This window comes from Pinus tabuliformis, chromosome 5_1 (assembly GCF_031772625.1).
Source record: "Pinus tabuliformis cultivar Carrire ecotype Pingquan chromosome 5_1, CPIR1, whole genome shotgun sequence".
NCBI classification, from domain to species: Eukaryota; Viridiplantae; Streptophyta; class Pinopsida; order Pinales; family Pinaceae; genus Pinus; species Pinus tabuliformis.
The window spans coordinates 638,828,232-638,849,593 of NC_142305.1; the positions used below are offsets into that span (position 1 = coordinate 638,828,232).

The 21,362-nt window shown below is 38.0% G+C and overlaps 1 protein-coding gene across 2 annotated transcripts in view; it reads right to left on the reverse strand.

Moving 5' to 3' along the window:
- Positions 1-21,362, reverse strand: part of LOC149166593 (magnesium transporter MRS2-3-like) — a 245,658-nt gene that overhangs the window by 115,848 nt on the left and 108,448 nt on the right. For both annotated transcript variants that reach the window (XM_089432701.1, XM_089432700.1), the window contains exon 3: positions 9,183-9,311. In XM_089432701.1, coding sequence (XP_089288827.1) covers positions 9,183-9,311 — 129 coding nt within the window. The remainder of the gene's footprint in view (positions 1-9,182; positions 9,312-21,362) is intronic.

Consider the following 21,362-nt stretch of genomic DNA (forward strand, 5'->3'; position numbering starts at 1 on the left):
TCCTGCTACATAATCGTCATGGAGAACACATTATCGAGACCTCACAAGAGAACTAATCATCCTGCTACATAATTGTCATGGAAAACACATCATCCAGGGACCAGACCTCACAGGAGAACTATTCATCCTGCTACATACGAGAGTGAATCATATTATCCCACAAGAGAGCGAATCATCTTGTTCACAGGAGAGCGAATCATCTTGTCCCACAAGAGAGCGAATCATCTTGTCCCAATGCGCACCACCAGGGGAGGGTGAGTCACCCTGTGGTCGTATGTTGCTCCAGTAAGAACTGCAAGCCCCCAGAGCTCCCAGAGCTCAATGTATGCAATATGCAAGACCCTTTTACAAGGGTCTCTCGATGACTCCAAGTCGTTCAGGAAAATCACAAATTTGATCTTTCCCCGGGGCTCTGACTAGCGACCTGTACATCATCTCAGTGTGATGGAGCCTCCTTGCTCATCGACTTACCATATCCCAAATAAGGCAGTATCTGATGTTTATCTGCTGGAGCAAGCATTGAATACGGGATTCCTCAATAATGGAATCCCACCTCTAGTTGTCACAGAGAATCACAGTGGTATTCATCATGTGTACTCACTAAAGAGTTTCGACAACCAGGCAACTTCATACGAGGTCATACTTGTAGTTATGTATCCGGTCTCGGCGGTACTTATAACAACCGACTTCTGCTTCCTGCTCATCCATGATATCGAAGAAGAATCCAAAGAGAACCAGCGTTGAAAAGTGCTCTAGTGATCCTCCACACTGCCTACCCAGTCAGCATTCGAATAATCATGCAGTTTTCATATTTCCAGCAGTGTATCTCAATCCATGAGAGATTGTGCCCCGAAGATATCTCAAAAGATTCTTGGCATCAATCCAGTGAGGCTCAGCCAAATATGAGCTCACCATGCTAACTGCAAACATATATTTGGACGGAAGTTCACCAAGAACATCAACGCGAAGGAGTTTATGAGACTCAGAGGCATTTCCTAAATCTGGTCCAACATCACTACCATATAATTTCTGAAAGTTAAGGTCCTTGAGGTAGTCACAGGCTTGCGGTTTATTTTTCCACATTCGAAATCCAACTCCCTCTGTCTCCTACAAATGAAAGGATCTGCACCTGTCAAACATAGGTGCCAGTATGAGAGGTCTATCAACCACAACCTTCGAGTAATGGTTTGGATCGATTTCACTCCTAGTGGATCTCAACTTCATCAGATAGTTGTTGATCCTCTCATACTATGCCCGGGGTGCTTTGCTTCAACCCATAGAGGGCTTTCTACCACCTGCATACATGAGATTCCCGATCATGAATCTCAAACTCCTCGAGTTGTTCCAAACCTTTGGACCTGTGGCATGAGGGGAATGGTCCCCTTATAAGATTTTCCTTCGGTACATCTCAGTTCCATCGATGAGTGCCACCTTTAAAACCTTCGACTTCCATTCCTGAAATGGACACCAAGTTCTTCTTGCAATCAGAGATTCTGAAAAAGAATCGAGTTACCCTCATTCAAATGAGCGGTAACATTCCCTACACCCTTTTCGGGATTGGTGACATTCCTTTGATCATCGAAGATGTCCCTGGAATGATTGTTATCTTTATCAAGAGATGTGTCTCTGCCATTTGGACACTCCTTCGCATAATGGCCGAACTTATTGAAACCAGGGCATCCGCCTTTCCTTCCACCCTTAGATCCGAACTTCCCAATGAAGTGATCTTTAGATGGGCCATCAGAAACGCCATTCTGATAATATGCTCTGCTTCGACTTCACCCTTGGTGGAGAGAGATGTGGAACCCATTGATCCTTTTGTCCTGTCCCAACTGTCTTCATGATTGCTCTTTCACTCTTGCTTGGGCATTGTCTTCACCTCAGCTCTGATACCATGTTAATTTTAGGTATGTTCTATGCTAGAGCAATTTATTTAATTTCTTTTCCATATTAGCAATCACATCATAAAGTAAACTGCAGATAGAATATAAATATAAATCACAGAAGACATGCCAAGACAAGAGGACACAAGATGTGGCGCTAGCCAGGGACAAACCCCACAATGTGGGGAAAACCCACAATGTGGGGAAACCCTTGATCAATTCTTCTTTTATGTTCTTCAAAGTTCAGCAGAGAAAGAGAGAGAGAGAGAGATAGTACATTTACAACAGAAGTCAACACTTTGACTTCTCTAGTTCTAGCATAGATCATTTCATATAACGATGAGATCAATTGAAGACATTCTGCTTCAACTGATTCTCCAAGGTGACAGCTTCACCTATCGTAGTGCTGCATCTCGTCCATTTGCCGCAGCTTACCATGTAGCACCATGCTACCCTATCACAGTGCTAGACCTAGATGACTGAGCTGCTTTGTTGCTCATCATGTTGCATCTTCCATGTTCTCATTCATCATCAAGCTGCTCATGCTTATGATTACATTCATCATGATACTGTCCATGCTCTATGTATCATTGTGTTGCCCATGCGCATGATCTCATACATCATGCTGCTAATAATGCTACCCATCATGCTATCTTTCTGTTGCTTCATTATGGAGTTCATATACATATCGACCTTAGTTGCTTGCTATGGCTTGCAGCCTAGGAAAGCAGCTAGGCTATAGTTCCACCCAATACTCCACACAATACTCCATGCAGTCCCATTATTTTCCGTTTGCTGTGTGAATCAGGGATATCATTGTATTCCATACACAGCTTATATATATGACTGCGTTCCATCATGAAGCGTATATATGTGACTGTGTTCCACACAATATATATGACTGTCTATATGACAGCATTCCATACAGCATATTCCTTACATTACGGTGTGTTCCTTACCTTACCTGCCCAGCGTATATATAACCATGACTGCCTAGCGTATATATAACCATGACTGTGTTTACCTTTGATCATGAATATGATTGTGTCCCATAATATATATGACTGTATACAGTGTACATATATGACTGTCTATATGACAGCGTTCTACAATGTGAAGCGTATATATATATCTGTGTTCCATACATCATGAATATGATTGCGTCCCATAATATATATGACTATCTACATACAATGTATTCCTTATATTACTGTGGCTTCATAACTGCGTATAGATTAACAACTCTAGGAATTGAACTCTGTGTATAGAACCTCCTTGTCTGGACAGTGTTGAGACTTCCTCCATTAGCTGCGTTTTATGTGTCTCCATGATTTGCGTGATAGGTTTTCATGACTGCGTTGGTAGGACATCATCTTTGGGCCAGCATGTGTTTCTCTTGGTGTCTCACTCCTCCAAAAACCCAAGACGTGGAGAGGAGGAGATCACTCAAGAATTCTGTCCAAATGACATCAAATCCTCTTCTATTTATACCAAAAACGTATAGGTTGAATAGACATGATGTTTGGGCTTCTTGAGCCTATGTAAGAGCTAGTCAGCTTGATAATAATTACATAATCAAAATAAATTCATATCTCCATAAATACTTATCGAAATCGGATAATCTTTGGATCAATCCTACACCTCTCGACGAGAGGGATCCAATAAAAATATCAGCTGCCATAAATAAGTTGACCCACATGGAGTTTGGCCCTAGTTGCCAATTTTAACAATATTCAGTCCCATTATCAGTCCTTAAGGTCTTGAACTTATTTTCGGTTTGATTCTCGATCGAGGCTTTGAAGTGTCGAAACCAAAAGAACACTTCATCCTTCTTTTTCAATAAGTATATCCAAGTCTTGCGAGAATAATCATCTGTAAAAGTGAGGTAATATAAATATCCTCCTAAGGAGTTCACAGGCATCATACCAGAAATGTCTGAGTGAACCAACTGCAATATATCGGAGGTCTTGCTTTGGCTTGAGGGGAATGGTCCCCTTTTGAGCTTCCCTTCGGGACATCCTGGACATACACCTTCTAGCTCTAATCTGAACTTGGGCATCCCGGTCATCATTTTTCTTACATCGAGTAGAGCTTTATAATAAAGGTGATCAAACCTCTGATGCCATAGTTCAGACTGAAAAGATGTGTCACAAGACATGACACCCAGCAGACTTCCACCGACCTAATATAATGAATCAACTCAAAACCCAAGAGTAAAAGCATCTTTAAAGTTCTTTTTCCATACACGTACCTTGCCATCGTTGAAGGCCACCTTGTAGCCTTTGTCTTCCATTGCCAAAATGGACACCAGGCTCTTTTTGAGATCAGGTACATATAATACATCTTGTAAGTGAATGGTATTACCCTGATTCAATTGAAGAGTGACATTTCCTACGCCTTTCACGGGATATTTTGAATTATCTCCAATAACAATTTCCAGGTTGGTTTCGTTCGCTATCAGATTATAGAGAGCTTCTTTGTAACCAGTGAAGTGCCTTGAGGAATGGTATTACCCTGATTCAATTGAAGAGTGACATTTCCTACGCCTTTCACGGGATATTTTGAATTATCTCCAATAACAATTTCCAGGTTGGTTTCGTTCGCTATCAGATTATAGAGAGCTTCTTTGTAACCAGTGAAGTGCCTTGAGGCAACACTATCAATAAGCCAATTTCCCAGCGAGTCCAAGAGAGTAGTAGTAGATGGAGCAACTGGTAGATAATATTCATCTTGCTTATTGTTAACAATGTTAGATTCATACCTAGAATTTCTTTCCTTCTTGAATGGTTTTCCTCTTCCTTGATTTCCACACTTCTTTTACCTCTGCCGTTTGACCTGCCATTCCTTTGATTTCCTTGAGAGGGATTTTGATCATCGTCCCGATGTAAGTCCCTTTTATCAGGGCACTCCCTTGCATAGTGACCCGTTTTATTGCAATTGTAACATCGTCCTTTTCTTCCACCCTTAGGTCCAGCTTTTCCTTTGAATTTAGCCCCGGAATTGTTTCTTCTTTTAGTATGAGAAGAAAAGGCAAAGGGATGACCTTTAAGTATGGGCATTTCTTGCTCTTCCATCCTCATTTCTTCTTGAATGCATCTGGCCATTAATTCCTCAAATCCAGGAATTTTGTTATTGTTGAGAAGAGTAGTCCTGAATATATACCATTCAGATGGCAGTCCTCCAAGAGTTGTGAGTGTCATTTCCCTGTCAGGAATTACTTCCCCAATAGAGAGGAGATCATTCTTGATCTTGGTGATCCTTAATAAATATGCTTGCATACTCTCATCTTTTCCCTTCTTAATTTCCTTCAGCTTATTTCTAAGAAACAAGACTTGATTTGCATCATTGACTTTAAATAAACTCACTAGTCTATCGTAAATTTCCTTGGAGGTGTTCAGCTCGGAAATATAGGCCACCAAGCACTTGTCGACAGAGTCCCAGATGATCTTCCTTGCTTTGACTTCTCCCTTGGTCCATTTGTTCCTAGCAGCAGCGGATGCATTTGGTGGAGGCTCAACAATTCCACCTCTCATATGGTCCAACACTTCCTGTTCTTCTAATGTTAGATCGAGAAACATCTTCCATCCGTGATAGTCAGACTTCTCACGGAGTTTGTTTTCAGCAGGGAAGTATGTTGAGGACCCCATGATTTTTTTAAGATAGCTTGCCAACCTTCTCTTCGGTGATTGCTCTTGCTCTTGCTCTTTCTTGGGCTTTGTCTTCACCTCAGCTCTGATACCATGTTAAATTATGGTATGTTCTATGCTTAGAGCAGTTTACTTATTTTTCTTCTTATTAGCCATAGATTAGCAATCACATGTACATTAAGTAAAGTGCAGATAGAATATTAAATGATCAACAGAAAACAAGCCAAGACGAGACACAAGATGTGGCGGCTAGCCAAGGACAAACCCCAATGTGGAGAAACCCTTTGATCAAATCTTCTTTTATCTTCAATAGTTTAACAGAGAGAAATAGTACAAAATCTAAATTCTGTAATTTTATATCAGCAGCAGCAAACCCTAGATCAGAAAAGTCAAACTTGGTCAAACTAGCTGAAATTGACCTCTAAAATACTTGGTCAATTTCTGGTCAACTTGTCTTCGAACAGCCTGAAGAAACAGCCCTTGAACAGCCCCAAAAGTTCAGTCAATTTGCAGATTTTTGAAGTCAACTGTAGCCTTAAACTAGGGCAGTCAATACCAGTCAAACTAGAGGTCAGATCACCTCGATTTTCATGCCAAAAAATGTGGCCTACCTAGGAGAGGCAACCACACCCAATCCGCACTTCTGGAAGGTCAATGCTTGGTCAACGCTGGTCAAAGAGATGCCCTGTTTCCCTAGCATCCTTCTTTCTGTGTCTTCTTTGCCCTAGGACGTCTTCCTTTCAGCCACACGTGTGAGAGAGAGAGAGGCTCCTTTTATGCGTAGGGGAGAGAAAAAGAAGATGAGTGAATTGAATTATCCAAATGAGGAGAATGCTCCTTGTATTTATATGCAAACGTTGAGGTTGAATAGACATGACTGTTGGGCTTCTGAGCCTACATAAGTTTGTTGGCCGACCTTAACAATTTGTCCATAATCAAAATAAATTCATATCTCCATATGTACTTATCGGAATCGGATGATCTTTAGATCAATCCTACACCTTTCAATGAGAGGAATCTAGGAAAAATATCAGAAGCCATAAATGAGGTGATCCACATGGAGTTTGGCCCTAGTTGCCAATTTTAACAGTCTACAAGAAAAGGTACAAATCATATCGCTCATTTGACAAGCACAAAGCAAGGCTCGTGGAAAAAGGATTTGCACAGAAAGGAGGTGTTGATTCTAAGGAGACTTTTCCCCCATAGCAAAATGGGCCACCATCAAAACTCTCTTTTGCTTAGCAACTTAGAATGGATGGAAAGTTCATCAAGTGAATGCGAAGACTGCTCTCTTGAACGGAGACTTGAAAAAGAATGTATTCATGTCTCAGGTGAAATGTTTTGTTGTAATGGGACAAGAACAGAGAGTATGCAAACCCATCAAAACTTTATATGGCCTAAAACAGGGACTGCGAGCCTAGTATGAAAAGTTAACTAAGCATCTTCTGAAATTGAATTTTAAACACTTTAATCTTGATGATGCAACTTTGTTTGTCAAGAAAGTTGGAAAAACTATTGTATATCTTGTAGTGTATGTAGATGATTTGTTGATGATAAGAAACAATGAGAGCTATATTGCATCCAAAAAAAAGGAATTGAAGGAGAACTTTGGGATGACAGATTTGGGACATCTTCACTACTACTTAGACACTGAAGTGACTCAACATTCAAAGTACATATTCATCTCATAAAGGAAGTACATTGAAGAATTGTTTCACAGGTTTGGAATGGTTGAATGCAGCCCTCTTTCCACTCCAAATTCCAAATGGAACAAAATTTGAAGCTCATAAAAATAAGGGAATAAATTTGAGGATGCAACCCAGTATAGACAACTTTTGGAAAGTTTCATCTACCTTACTACCACCAAACTAGATATGTCATTTGTCGTTGGGATTCTTTCAAGGTTTATGCAAAAACCTTGTGAAGGGCATTGGTCTGCTGCAAAAAAGTTCTAAAATACTCAAGGGGTACTCAAGACTTTGGACTCAAATATTCATAGGTGGATGACTTCAACTTGATTGTATATTCTGATTCAAACTTTGGCAAGTACAAAGAGAATGGAATGTTGGCTTCAAGCTATCTCATGAGTCTTGGATCAGCAGCTATCTCCTGGAGGTCATGCAAAAAATTAGTTTCAGAAGATTCCACAACAAAGGCAGAGGATGTGGCAGTTGTATTGTGTGGCTCAAGAAAATAAGGTAATGAATTTGAAGAGGCAACCACGTACAGACAGCTTGAGGTAAGTCTCATCTACCTTACTACCACTAGACCAGATATTTCATATGTTGTTGGGATTCTTTCTAGGTTTATGTAAAAATCTTGTGAAGGGCATTGGTTTGCTACAAAAAGAGTTATAAAATATGTAAAGGGAACTTAAGACTTTGGACTCAAATATTGATAGGTGTATGACTTCAGCTTGATTAGATATTCTGAATATATCTTGGGTGGGAACAAAGGGAATGGAATGTCGACTTCAAACTATCTCATGAGTCTTAGATCACCAATTGTCTCCCGAAGGTCATGCAAACAATCAGTTCCCACAAACTCCACAACAAAGGCAGAAAATGTGGCAGTTGTAGAAGCAATTAAGGAGATTGTGTGGCTAAGAAAATACTTATATATCTGCAACAGAAACAGGTAAATTCTACTCCTATTCTGGTTGACAATAGTTCTGCAATCAAGTTGGCCAAGAATCCCAGATTCCATGATCTCACCAAGCATATCAACACAAAGTATCATTTGATTCAATATTATGTAGAGGCCAAGATATTCATTTGAGACATTGTTTCACAAATGAACAAATTGTGGACATCTTCACCAAAGCACTCAGAAAAGAAAATTTTGAAAAATTCAAAAAGATGTTTAGGCTCACAAACACACTTTCGAATTAAGGGGGAATGTTGAACACATAATCCAATGTGATTTTTGTGTCATTGTATATAATTGTAAATAGTAGTGATGTGAGCCAATAGTTGAATATGAAAAGCCAATAGATCTTGGAATATAATACCAAGAGTCATCTAATGTAATAAAATTAGCTTCATGTGAATGAATCAAGCACCCAACATTGGAGATATTCCTCTAGCAATAACTATTAATAACAAACAGCATTTATGTGGCAATGTGATGGCCTCACTAAGCTACCTCCCATCACAAATGAACCACAACAAAGCTGGAGGGAAATGATTTCTCGAAGAGTATGTTGACAAAGGACTTAGAAAATGTACAGAGCATGTTAACACAAAGAGAATGATGTATTTATTGGGTTAGAGCTAATTTTTCATTGTAAAGTTGAAGCATTTAAAATTTGAAGATTTGTGGCTCATATTATCTTCACAAAAGACTATAGTCTAGACTCTTGTTGCACATAAATATCTTTAATTGATGCAAGATATTATGATATAGACAATTGTTCAATGTCACTGTTCTTCATTTTATAATTTTAAAATCTATAATTTTGAAATTTAAATTTCTATTTTTTGAACTTTTATAATTCACATTTCATTTCATGTACTGCATGCCCATGTCTCCACATACCTAGATTTCAAAAATGGAGTACCAGTGCCCACATCTCCTAGCAAGTATGGTTCTTACATGCACTTTGGACTCTTCAAATCTACATATAAAAGATTCAGCAATCCAATAAACTGACCTTTTGAACACGACCAGATATTGCAACCAAACGACTTTTGATCTGTCTAACTCTTTCAAGATTGAGAGTACTGATTTTCGATGTCAACTCATCCAGTGCTGGATATGCCTCTTCCTCTAGAACAGCAGTCTGAGATACACAAGTTAAAACATAGCTCTTAGACTATGAGAAATACCAATACAACAAATACCTTGTATAAAAGAATCTGCCACTTAAATGATAAAAATAGTGTTCAACATCGAAAACTCAAATTTCACTTATCAGAAAAGAAATGTCAGTCACATTACAATAGCCTTTATATGTGATACCTAAATCCATCTGAAATGATTGATCACATGGTAGCATTATAATCATTGATCCAATAAACCTCTACCTCAAAACTAGCAAGCTTGGACTTGTTTAATGCCATATAGCCAAGCCTTTTTCTAAATAAATAATGCTTTCTGTCAAGGTAATGTCTGAAATTTTCTTGTGGAAAACTTATTTATTGCAACCAAGAAAATATGGAAATTGATTTCTTTGATAAGCTATGTACATGCATGTGCATACAACCATCATATACAACTAAGACGCATGCAAGAGCCATAGTTGTGATACAATAAGATGCAGACAAATGCAAATAGAGGAAATCTCAGTAAAAAACTAAGAAAATTACATGTCTGTTTCCATATATACAAACATGCACTAAAAACAAATGGTATGCTTTGAGGGAGCATTCATAGCTAACATAGCCACAAGGCAACTTCTATGACTGGGAAAAAGTACTTCATTCTGATACATATTTCTTGAGCTTCATGATCATAATCTGCTGTTTATACTATTGATTCTCTGTTGCATAAACTTTTTGGTAGTACTTGTTTCCAATTATGTACACAATTATTACATGCACTAAATCCTAGGGGCATAACACAGTTGATGGCTCATTGTATAAGCCCTGTGTTTGAAATCATCAGTAGAATTTGTAACAAATCCATGATGTTTGGTATGCATGTATTTAGGGATGAAAGCTAAGAGTGTCCATATCATATGTATATACAGGTATAACCTATAAGATGATTGAAATGCTGAACACACTTTCCCAGACAGTATGCAACAATAATTACTTTCTCTGTAAGATGCCAAAATATTTACTTTGCATTGGCTGTGTGACCTACTTTGTCACAAATCGTAGAAAGTACCAAAACATGGTCAGTATTGTAACATGGCACAATGCCACAAACTGGAGCCATAAATAAATTGTACCTGCTACAGACTGAAAAAGGCATAACACATAAATGTCACGGGAGAGTACAGTCCATAACTGATCCCGAGTAGACAATAACATAGTAAGTAGACCCAAGATACATGTCGACATTGACATCCATAAGTCATCTCAACAACTGAATCAACAATGTGACTTGACAACTGCCTCGACTAAGAGAGAGGTTTCAACTGACACCAGAAGAAATTTTGTTGAAAAGTTGTTTGTACAAGATATCCATAATCAAAAGTTAGATAAAAGTTTGTGTGGGGGGCATCAATGTTAGTGTTTTTGTATTTTTTATTAACCAGGGGCACCAAATAATACATTAAAATATTTAAGTGAGAGAATCTTAAAATATTATCAATTCTTAAATAAATATGCATACCGTGTTGGCACACATGTATGTTGCTTACTCAAGTGGAATTGGTTGCCTAGTGCGAATATCTTCATGAATAAATATGTATTCGATACTTTTTAAACATGACCCTGCATTAATAAAGCACCTTTATTATACACTTTTGCCTCTTGCCAGTTGTCTCTTATGTGACTAAAACAGCAATCGATAGTCTCAGACTGATAATTCATCATATTAATCCTATCACAACTCATATGTAGACAATGAAATGGGATGTTGACATTCCATACATTCTACAAAAATAATAAGTCCTCCATTGGATGCTTTCCCATTGCTAAAACAACATGATTTGGAAAGGGGTTGCAGATTTAATCTATAACTCATATACTCACTGCAAGGAATGATTATTGGTACCTTTTTCATGGAGTTATTTCCCAAAAATCAACCACTTTGGCAAAGATAGCACTTGATAGAAGGAGCAACTTACGGAAAAAAAGGCATCAAACTGAAAATCGATGACAATAGTTGGAGATGAATAAAAAAATGCAATTCTAAAATGTACACACCTCCAAGGCTTTGTATTTATTATCAACTATATATTATCTGTCCTGCCATAGACTCCTAAGAATACAATAAAATGGGCTTAAATTACATTCTAAAAAGCAAAAAAAATTACTATCACATCCTCAAAACAAAAGCAATGTAAACGTTCATCAAGGGTTGACAAATTTCTGTTGCATTTTTTATTTCTAAAAACAAAATATTAGTCATCTCTTACTGATGCCAGTATGTCAAGGGAAACGTGCATGAATGGAGAGTCCCTGCTCTCATCATTGTACGATATTTCAAATAGTACATATTAAATCTACATTGAAAATCTTCCAAACAAAACAAATTAAATGAAGAGCAGTCCAGTGGGATTCCAAGGAATTCTTCACGATTAAAGATTAGTATCCACTGCCCTATTTGAAAGTACATTTCATTTAAAAACTGACAAGGGATTATTTAATCAAGCATATCACTGGACACCTCAAATTTTGCATATTAAGTTACTCACCAAACGTCTAGGTCATCCTATTTGCCAGAAAATGACCTAACAGAAAATTCAAATAAAAATCATGCCACATCCTGGAGAAGCCTCTAACAATTTGACATAATGCCTTTGAACAGCCGTTTGGACATTCTAAATAACCCCTAAGGAATCCATTTTTATGTTTTAACTTTGTAATTATAAACATGTTTGTGACAATGTTGCTGACATCATGTCAGTAAAAACAACTCCCAGCATTCAGAGAAGCAAAATATTGCAAAATATTGGCAATTTCTTTTAATACAAAAATATACATTTTTTGAATTTTTTAAACATCTAAAGCAATGACAACATCAAATTTTAAATGCATTGCCAAATAAATATGAAAACAAAACTAATATATAGGATGTACAATATATCCAATGCTACATCATGATAGATTTCATTAAAACCCAGCAATTGATTTATGATTTTCCAAGTATGCAACTAGAAAACAACTAAACTACTGTTCTGAAAGTTAAATCACAAATACGCTTTGTTTTCTAACTATAGCATGCACAGTAAATAAAGCTGAAGATAAACACATTCAACACATAAGACACTGGATATACCCAAGAAACCCCAACTCCAGGGAAAACCTGCAAACTGTGTTTGTTTTCTATTAGCTCAGCAAAAAAATAATCTTCAGAAATTACTACAGCAAGGGAACACTTCCCTTTTACAGCAAAACCCTCTGAACAGCTCCCAAGCAAAATCGAACCACCCCCTGCGCACTTGTGCTGATGTACGGCTGCACACAATGGTACGAATTGTAAGGCCGTGCAGTACATCCTTTTCCTGCAGACTGCTACCCATTGTACGTCCACACTAAACTTGAGCTGAGATAGAGCTGTTTGTCCACCTCTCTCTCCCTCTTGGTCGCTGATCATGCTTGCTGTCTGCTGAAACCCTAACTCCCTCTTGTTGAGCCAAGACACACTCTATGTGAATTGAACTAGTCACTTTTGCACCCTATTTCCTCTTATAAGTCGACCTGGGCCCACCATCACCTCCAATGGTTGATATTAAATCTTCATGAAGGGTTGAGATCTAATTATATTTTGACATTGGCCTTTTTAATTTTTCCTAAGTCCAACATTAGAAAACAGGTAATTAAATTAATAATCTGCCAAGTGGTTGTCTTGTGGGTACCTTTGCTAGCCTTGTGACTTGGGTTGTTATTTTTTATGGATATGGTAGCATCGGATAGGTGTTCTAGTCTCTAAGTTGTCAAAGAGGCTAAGGAACACGAGATCTCCAAAACCTAGAAAAGGTTTCGAGAGAAAACACCTAGAAATCCCTCAATTAAATTAAATGATCAATAAGTAAAAGAATCCTAAGTCTAACTTAGGAAAATTGATTAGTTAATAGGTATTAATTGAGGAAATTGATTTTTCCCTAGAGACTTCCAGAAAGGTGACTTGATGGAGTCTAAGATGATCTGAGCCATCGATCATGATTAGATCTTGCATGTTGATGCTCCAACAAGAGATTATAAAAGCAAGTCGATGGGGTTGGAGATGGAGACAGCTTACAGTTGGTGAGCACGACAATGGGATTCCCCAATTCATAGTATTCAGTTAGGTAGCAGTTTGAGTCAGGGAAGAGCATCGGAGAGAGGTAGCAGCGGAGATTTGGGAGCAAAGATCCAGAGAAAATTTTCCTCAGTTTTCTAGTGTCCAAGAGGTAGGAAAGGGGGAGCAAAAGAGATCGATTTATGCAATGCGAGTTAGCCAAAAACCCCAATTCGAGTAGCCGGAAGAGATTCGTTTTAGTTGTTGGAAGCCGAATTAGTGTCCAAAAGGTAGAGTGAATTCATTGCAGACGTAGAGGGAGGCTAGATGTCCCAATTGGAGGTAGTTCAAGGGTTGTGCGAAATTTTTTCTGAGCAACAGTGCACATTTCTAGAGGACGTGCAAATTTCAGATAGGTGTGTGAGTTGCCCAGAGAGAGGCCAGATCAGTTGCAGAGGAGACAAGAGTGCCTCCAATATATTTTGCCAGTAAATTGCCAGAGGTTTGCCAATTGGGCAACCAGTTGTAATAATCTTCTCAAATTGTTGCATAATAATAAAACCCTCATATGTTGCACTGGTTTTGCCTTCAGGATTTTCCCAGTGACAATTGTCCAAAAACAACGGTGTCATTTTAATGTGTGTGCGCATCTATTTCCCAGTTCCTGTTTTATATTTCCGCAGCGATTTATTTGTGAAGAATTGCATAGTGAATTATTCGCTATTTGTCGTTAATAGTAATTTAACGGAAGACAAATAAACTTTTAAAGTTAGGAGAATTATATCTAGCTACCGCACTTCAAGAAATTTTCACATGGTATTAGAGCAAAAAAGATTAGATTAGAGGCTTTAGGCGAAGGAAGTAAGATTTGTGCAGATTTAGAGGGATATTCGAAGAACGAATTTTCAAATTTGCACAAGCCAGCTAGACAGAACGAATTGCTAGAGGCAGAAATTAGATATCCAGATCCAGGGTGGAGGAAAAGTTCTATTTGTCTCGGGAGCAGTAACAGCAGGAAGTAGGTGTGTTGGAGAGGGTTTCCAGTGAATAAATCAGTTAATTCGCAGAGCAGATCTAGCACAAAATATTTGTAGCAAGGGTTTTGCAACAGCAAATCAACACAAGGCAGGAAAAGAAAAGTACATAGAGAGGGAATTTCCAAAAATTCTCAGAAAGTTCCCAGTTTTCTAGTTGCAGGAAAGGAGTCCTTGATTTCTAGCAGCAGTAGGTCGTAGCAAGCTTGCCAGTGTAGCCAATGTGAATTTCAGGGTTAGCGATTTTTGGAAAATATGGAGACTTGATGATTATTACTTATTTTCCTTAGCTTGATAATTACTTGTGATGTTACATGTTCTTCTATTTACTTCTTTGATTATGTTCATCAAGCAATTACCAAAACAAGAAGATCACCAACAGACAAAGTACACAAGATATAGGCTCCAAGCCAAGGTAAAACCCCTCCAAGGGGAAAACCTGGAAAATGCTTTTCTTATTCTTTAGAATCTGCTTGCAAAAGAGACTTCCAAGACCCAAAGACCCAAGCCAATAAACCCTACAAGACCCAAGTCAGCCACTTGTTGAAATGTGTAACTAGGTTCAGTCTTCATAATGTCTATTGTAATCATGATTTTATGTATTTGATGAAAAGAGAAAAATAAATTTTATTATTATTATTTGAAGCATGGGTTTCATGCTCAAGGTCATTTTATTTATAGGTCAAAAACCCATTGTGTGCTTCTAGGGATTTGTCATAAAGTCCAGGTGTCAACTAAGTCATTGTACTATGTAAGACCCCTTTGGGCATCTTGTATTATGTAAAAGAAATTTATTTGAGTCATAAAAGACCCTCCAAGACATGTCAACCTAGCTGCAACAAGTCGGCCTCATGGAGGCAATTCGTACCCCTGAAAAGCCTATATATAAGAGGCATTCAACCTCATTTGAAGGACACACACATCCAAGACATACAAAGAAGGAAGAGAAGAAGTTTGATCTTAAAAAGGAAGAAGTCCTAAAGAAAGCGACGTTCAAGAGGGAAGCTAGAGTCGAAGTTTTTGGATTTCTCTCTCTCTCATGTGCAACAAAATTCTAAAACTGCTAGGTCAAAGTTGTTGGGGTCGAAGTTGCAGGAAAAGTTGTTGGGGTCGAAGTTGCAGGAAAAGTTGTTGGGGTCAAAGTTGTTGGAAAAGTTGTTGGGATCAAAGTTGTTGGAAAATTTGTTGGGATCGAAGTTGCTAGGATCAAAGTTGTTGGATAAATTGCTTGGATCGAAGATGCTAGAGAAGTTATTGCAAGGTCGAAGTTTGTTGTTGGAACTTGGAAGCTTTGTAAGGAAAGCTCATTAAGAAGAAAGGTTGACTTGGTCTTGGAGGGGTCTTTGACAAGGATCTTAGATCTTGGAATTGTCATTTGAAGTTCTATAAGAAGATAAGAATTCTTGTGGGTTTTCCTCTCAAGAGGAGAGGTTTTGGCCCTGCCTTATAGCCTACATCTCGTGTCCCTTTGTCTCATTGTTCTTCATTGTTTGGTAGTTGTTTGATGATGGAAAACACAATAACAATCAAGTGAAAGAAGAAGCTAATCAAATTAAGTAAAAATCCATCACATGCAGTTATCAAGGTTAGAGAAATCATCTAATTAAGTTGCTCCTAGATTTCTCAACATGGTATCTAAGCTAAGTTGACAAGACAAGAAGAGGTAGCTTGAAGATCATTAATTGAAGAAGGATACATAAGGACCGAGCAAAAGAAGGAACATCAAAGAGGACTACCCATCTCATCATAAGGAAGAAGAAGAAGACCTCAAAAACTCTAGCTCATTCAAAGAAGGACTCTATACTTGAAGTATTCTTGGGAAGCTCACACATTCTACAAATCATCATCCAAAAGAGCACCTCATCAGCAAACGAATCAAGGCCATCTCTCTCACATTGAAGAAAAAACACTATATTTTGAAGGAAGAAATCATCATCAAGAGGGAATCTTCAATAATCAACATCATCAAGAAGGCATCAAGTTGAAGATATCAACATCTAGGACCATCTTCACTTGACAAGTAAGTATCTTTATATTTATGTTTGAATCTACTATCAACATGACTTCATTCTACAGGGAGAGCAACAAACTGGTTGGGTCATCGAATTTTCTTGCATGGAAGAAGAGGATAGATTTGGTCCTCGTAGAGAATGAAGTTATTGAATATGTTAAGGGTTCAATCTCCAAACCATTTCAAGATCAAGCTCAAGCACTATCGAAGTATATGAAAGGGGAAATAAGGGCTCAAAGAATCCTCATAGAATCAATCAAGGATTCCCTCATCCCTTATGTAGCAAAATTGAAGAAATCAAAAGATATCTATGAAAAGTTGGTAGAATTGTTTTACGTAAGCACTGCAGGAGAACTTATATCATTGAGAACCGAATTCTACAAGATGAAGGTATCTAAGGAAGAAGGGGTAGCCTCATACCTTATGAGGGTATCTAAAATAAGAGATCAACTACAAGAATTAGGAGAAATAATGTCTGATAAAGAAATGACCATCGTTGTGCTCAATGCACTACCTGATGAATGTGTCAACTTTGTATAAGGTATCCATGGAAAGAAGGAAGCCACTCCATTTAGTGAACTTTGGTCATTATGTAAGATTGAAGAAACTAGGTTGAAGGCAAACAGAGATGTTGGATTGTTGTTGCACAGATTGTCCAGGCAGTGTGACAACGCTCAAACCGGGGGCTGTCACCCTAATCCCCAATCCCTCAGTTTAAGCCATCTCCTTGAAGCAGGCTAAGGGGGGTAGACCCTATGGGAAAAAAGGAAGACCAATTGGGAACCAGTTGGGTTGGGAGACATAGTAGGGGAAACAAGCACTTGATCGATTTTAGAATTTGATTAGATCTTTAAACGCTTAAGACCAGTGCCTTATGGAATTAATGAAAACCAAGTAATTTATTAATTGATGCTGCTCATGAAGTAATTTAATGATTGCTTAAAAATATTTACAAAATATCAAACATGTCACGAGCATTATATAATCCAAGCAGTGATTAATTTCACCAGATGCAAAATATTCAATTGATGCACAATGTTCTTAGCAAATAAATTTCAAAAGATCAAAATTCATTACTCAACCATGAAATTCAAATGCTAACCAGTTCATAAAATGATTCATCACTTTCAGATAGCTAATCTTCAGATAAAACTTAAGCACATTTAACTATATAAAAATGACAAATATTAATCCCACAACAGAAAAAAGACATCAAAAGGAATTTTCAATTTTTAATTAGTCTTTTTTCAAAAGTTTTTTATTTTTAAATATATTTTTTTATTTTTTTTATAGATTAAATGGAAATCTGAACAAAATGGTTGGAATAGGACAGGCATATCCTCGGTTTGGAAAGCTCTATTGTGTTCACTCCCTCTCATTCGCAGTCACCTTGCTTGGAGAATAAACGCTGGAACCAGTGCTCGCATTGGGCTGGACCCATGGACTGGGGGAGGGGGTAGATGTTATCTCCCAAGAGAGCTCACCCTTCTACTTAACCAACAAAATATTACTGTTATTGCAAATATAGTGGATCATGAGCATTCCTTAGTTTTTTCTCAAGCTTGGAAATCTGCTACGCAGCTAAACTTGCCCCCCCACTGGCACCACATCTGGAATGAATTTACAAATGCATTGAGTGAATCACATATTCGCATAAAGGAAGGACCAGATGAGCTCAAGTGGAGTAAGGCTAAATCTGGTTACTATTCCCCTAAGGAAGGCTACCTGTGCCTGCTTCAAGAAAAACAACCTGAAAACATTCTAAAATGGTGGAAGCACATTTGGCAATTGAAATCACCTCCTCGGACCAGACTATTTTTTTGGTGTATCCTTCGGAATAAGGTACCAACAGGGGATTCGTTTATGCACAGATCCATGTATGGTCCTCATTGGTGCATACTTTGCAAACAGAGCAACGAATCAACCGAGCATCTGTTCCTCACCTGTAACACTACAAAGCAAATCTGGAAAGACGTGGTTGCTGAGATCAGGTTCACGGGAGCATGGGAAGGAGACAGTATATCAGCAGCTCGGGAAGCCTGGAACAGAGCTCATGCAGGAACAAACTTACCATGCCTACCTCTGATCATTTGTTGGGCTATATGGTTGGCTAGAAATAAAATGACCTTCGAAAATGGCACAACCAGATGGCAGCCCATTATAGCGAAAATCTTGCATCCTATCACGAACTTCTGAATATTCCCCTCCTCGTCCGCGCAAACCCACTGCTCCTGATCCTATAGACTACTCCAATCCGTGGGCCTTTTTCGATGGTGCTGCTCAGCAACACGGATGTGGGGGGGGGGGGGTTTCATTCTCTACCTCTCACAATAGCATTACTACAAAGTCAAGATGGGGCTAGGCGATGGCACGAATAATTTCGTAGAACTGATAACTCTGCGACATCTATTACATTTTGATTTAAGTCATGACTACAGAGATATCCAGATCTTTGGTGACTCAAATATTATTATCAATTGGATCAACAGAAATACTAGATGTCACGCACACACACTCTTAAATATTCTGGATGAAGTGATGCATTTAAAATATCTTTTTAATACCATCCTTCTTCGTCATATCTACAGGGAACATAACCACAGTGCCGACGAACTATCCAAGGAAGCCACGCACCTGCCAAGAGGGCAGTGGATAATCCACGAACAGAGGGGTACCACACAGTACTAGTACTATCACAGGCCTTATATAGATCAAATTTACCATCAGGTGGATGGTTTCTAAATTTTTGCAGAACTACCGGCCATATATGATGATGTAGATAACTTAGTTTTTTATTTATGCACAACACCCTGCGAGGTGTAAATATGTTTATATGAACACTATACAGCGTCATCCTACGTGATGATTTTTTTGGTTTTTGACATGGCTATTCACAGGAATGGGTTTGTCGATATATATGGACATACTGATACAAAACGCATATGCTAAACAGCATATACTATATGTAATTTTTCATCATATAATGAAAGATTGTGATTTTTCCAGTGGATAATAAAAATAAAAATAAAAAATCAACTTTTTATGCCCCCTTTTTTTATATTTTTTTAATGAATTTTTTATTTTTATTGAAGATTAAATGAAAATCTAATCAAAAATAAATCAAATCCTAAAGATTAACCTATATGCCTTTTATTTTTACGATTTTTTAATTTTTAATTTTTATGATTTTTTTGATTTATTTTAAAATCAAAATCAAAACAAATCTAAACTTAAAAAATACCTAAAGCAAAGAACTAAAACCTAAGCTAACCCAGCTATATACAAATCAAATAAACATAAAAAGAAATCCAAAATCGAAATTTTTATTTTTGTTGTTGAAATCCTAAGTTATAAATTATATTCATGCTAAATAAAACTAAAACAACGCATCTAAAAAAAATAAACTATGCTAATCCTTGCCATACGAAATACATACAAAAAATAAGAAAGAGAACATCGAATGAAATCCTAAAAAATTACATATGTACTGACCCTAACTCGTTAAAATACAAACCAAAATAAAAGAACTGACCACTCATGCAGGTGAGTTCGACGGAAGGGTTCGAGGTTGAGCGTGCTTGACGGCGGAAGACGCAGCAACGGATTGCAAGTGCAGATATGGCTGCAGGTGGGTGAAGGGACTGCAGTTTTGAGTGTTGTTGCGCAGATGAGAAAGACAGCGTGTGTGTTTTTTTGTGTTTTGTTTTTTGCTTAGAGAAAAGCTACAGGTTTGAAAGAAGAAAACGTAGGGATGGACAAAGCTGGAGTGGCACGTTGAAGAAGGCAATCGAAGGTAGCTTGGGATAGGGAAGACAGCGTGTCACCGCGTGAGGAATTTAAATAGCGGCGTAAGGCAGCGAATGGACTGTGTGGGAGAGCAACAGAAATGGGATAGCTGCATGACAAATCGCTGAGCGTTAATCAATGGCAGCATGGATGGAAGAAGGAATTACGCAGACAGGCAGAGCAAATGAGGCGTGGAGAGAATGGTGAACAGCAATCGCACGACCTCCCTAAAAAAATTTCGAAAAATTTTCCTGTATCACAATGAAACCTTGAGCAGCAGAACTGTACACCTACAGAAACTGGTTCTGTGGCCAGATCTTACCCTCCAGGGCATAGATCTGGCTTCGGACAAAATGTTTTCTTCCGACCTACAACCTACAATAACAAAAACCGAACACCTTGAAATTAAATGTGCGAGAAATAAAACTAGAAACCCTAGAACCAGCTAAATAATTACAATATTCAAAGTTTAGAGGCTCTAACTAGCCAGATTAGTCAATATGCCACAGAAATATTTTCAGAATCTTAAATTTGCTATGAGATGCTTCAGAAAACTCTTCATGCATTCATAAGAAAAATTCAAATGATAAGCCCAGGATCAAAACTAGATGGGCTCTTCAGAAAATGCAATCAGGGAGTTGGCTGGTTCAGCCGAGAACTTCCTCGAACACCTGGTAATCTCAAAAAGGATTTCCTGCACAGCTTAGTTCAACCATTAACGAAGAAGGAGAAAACGATACTAAAATCCAAATGTAATGGAGATACCTGCCATCATATTCAGAAATTTAACTACCATTCAAACCCTAGCGACTAACAAGATACCTGTGTTTAAAATCACTCTTCATAAAGCTATCATTAATGGTTGAAATTAAAATCTTGCACAAAAATAAAACATCTTACAACATTTCCATAACAGTAACACCAGCAAGATTTCAACCCCAAAGTCTTTCTTTATTGCACAAAAAAATGACTACAAGAGAGCTTTCTTTAGCACAAGACTCATAGATCGAATGATCTCAAATGACCCCTGACACCCTGTTTAAAGGAAAATTTCCCAACAGCGAGTTCGAGTGATCCATGTCAAACTAATTTCGACCGTCGATGAGGATCAAAATCCCTTTTAATCTCATCCGTCGAAATTTTAAAAGCATTTTAATATATTAAAAAT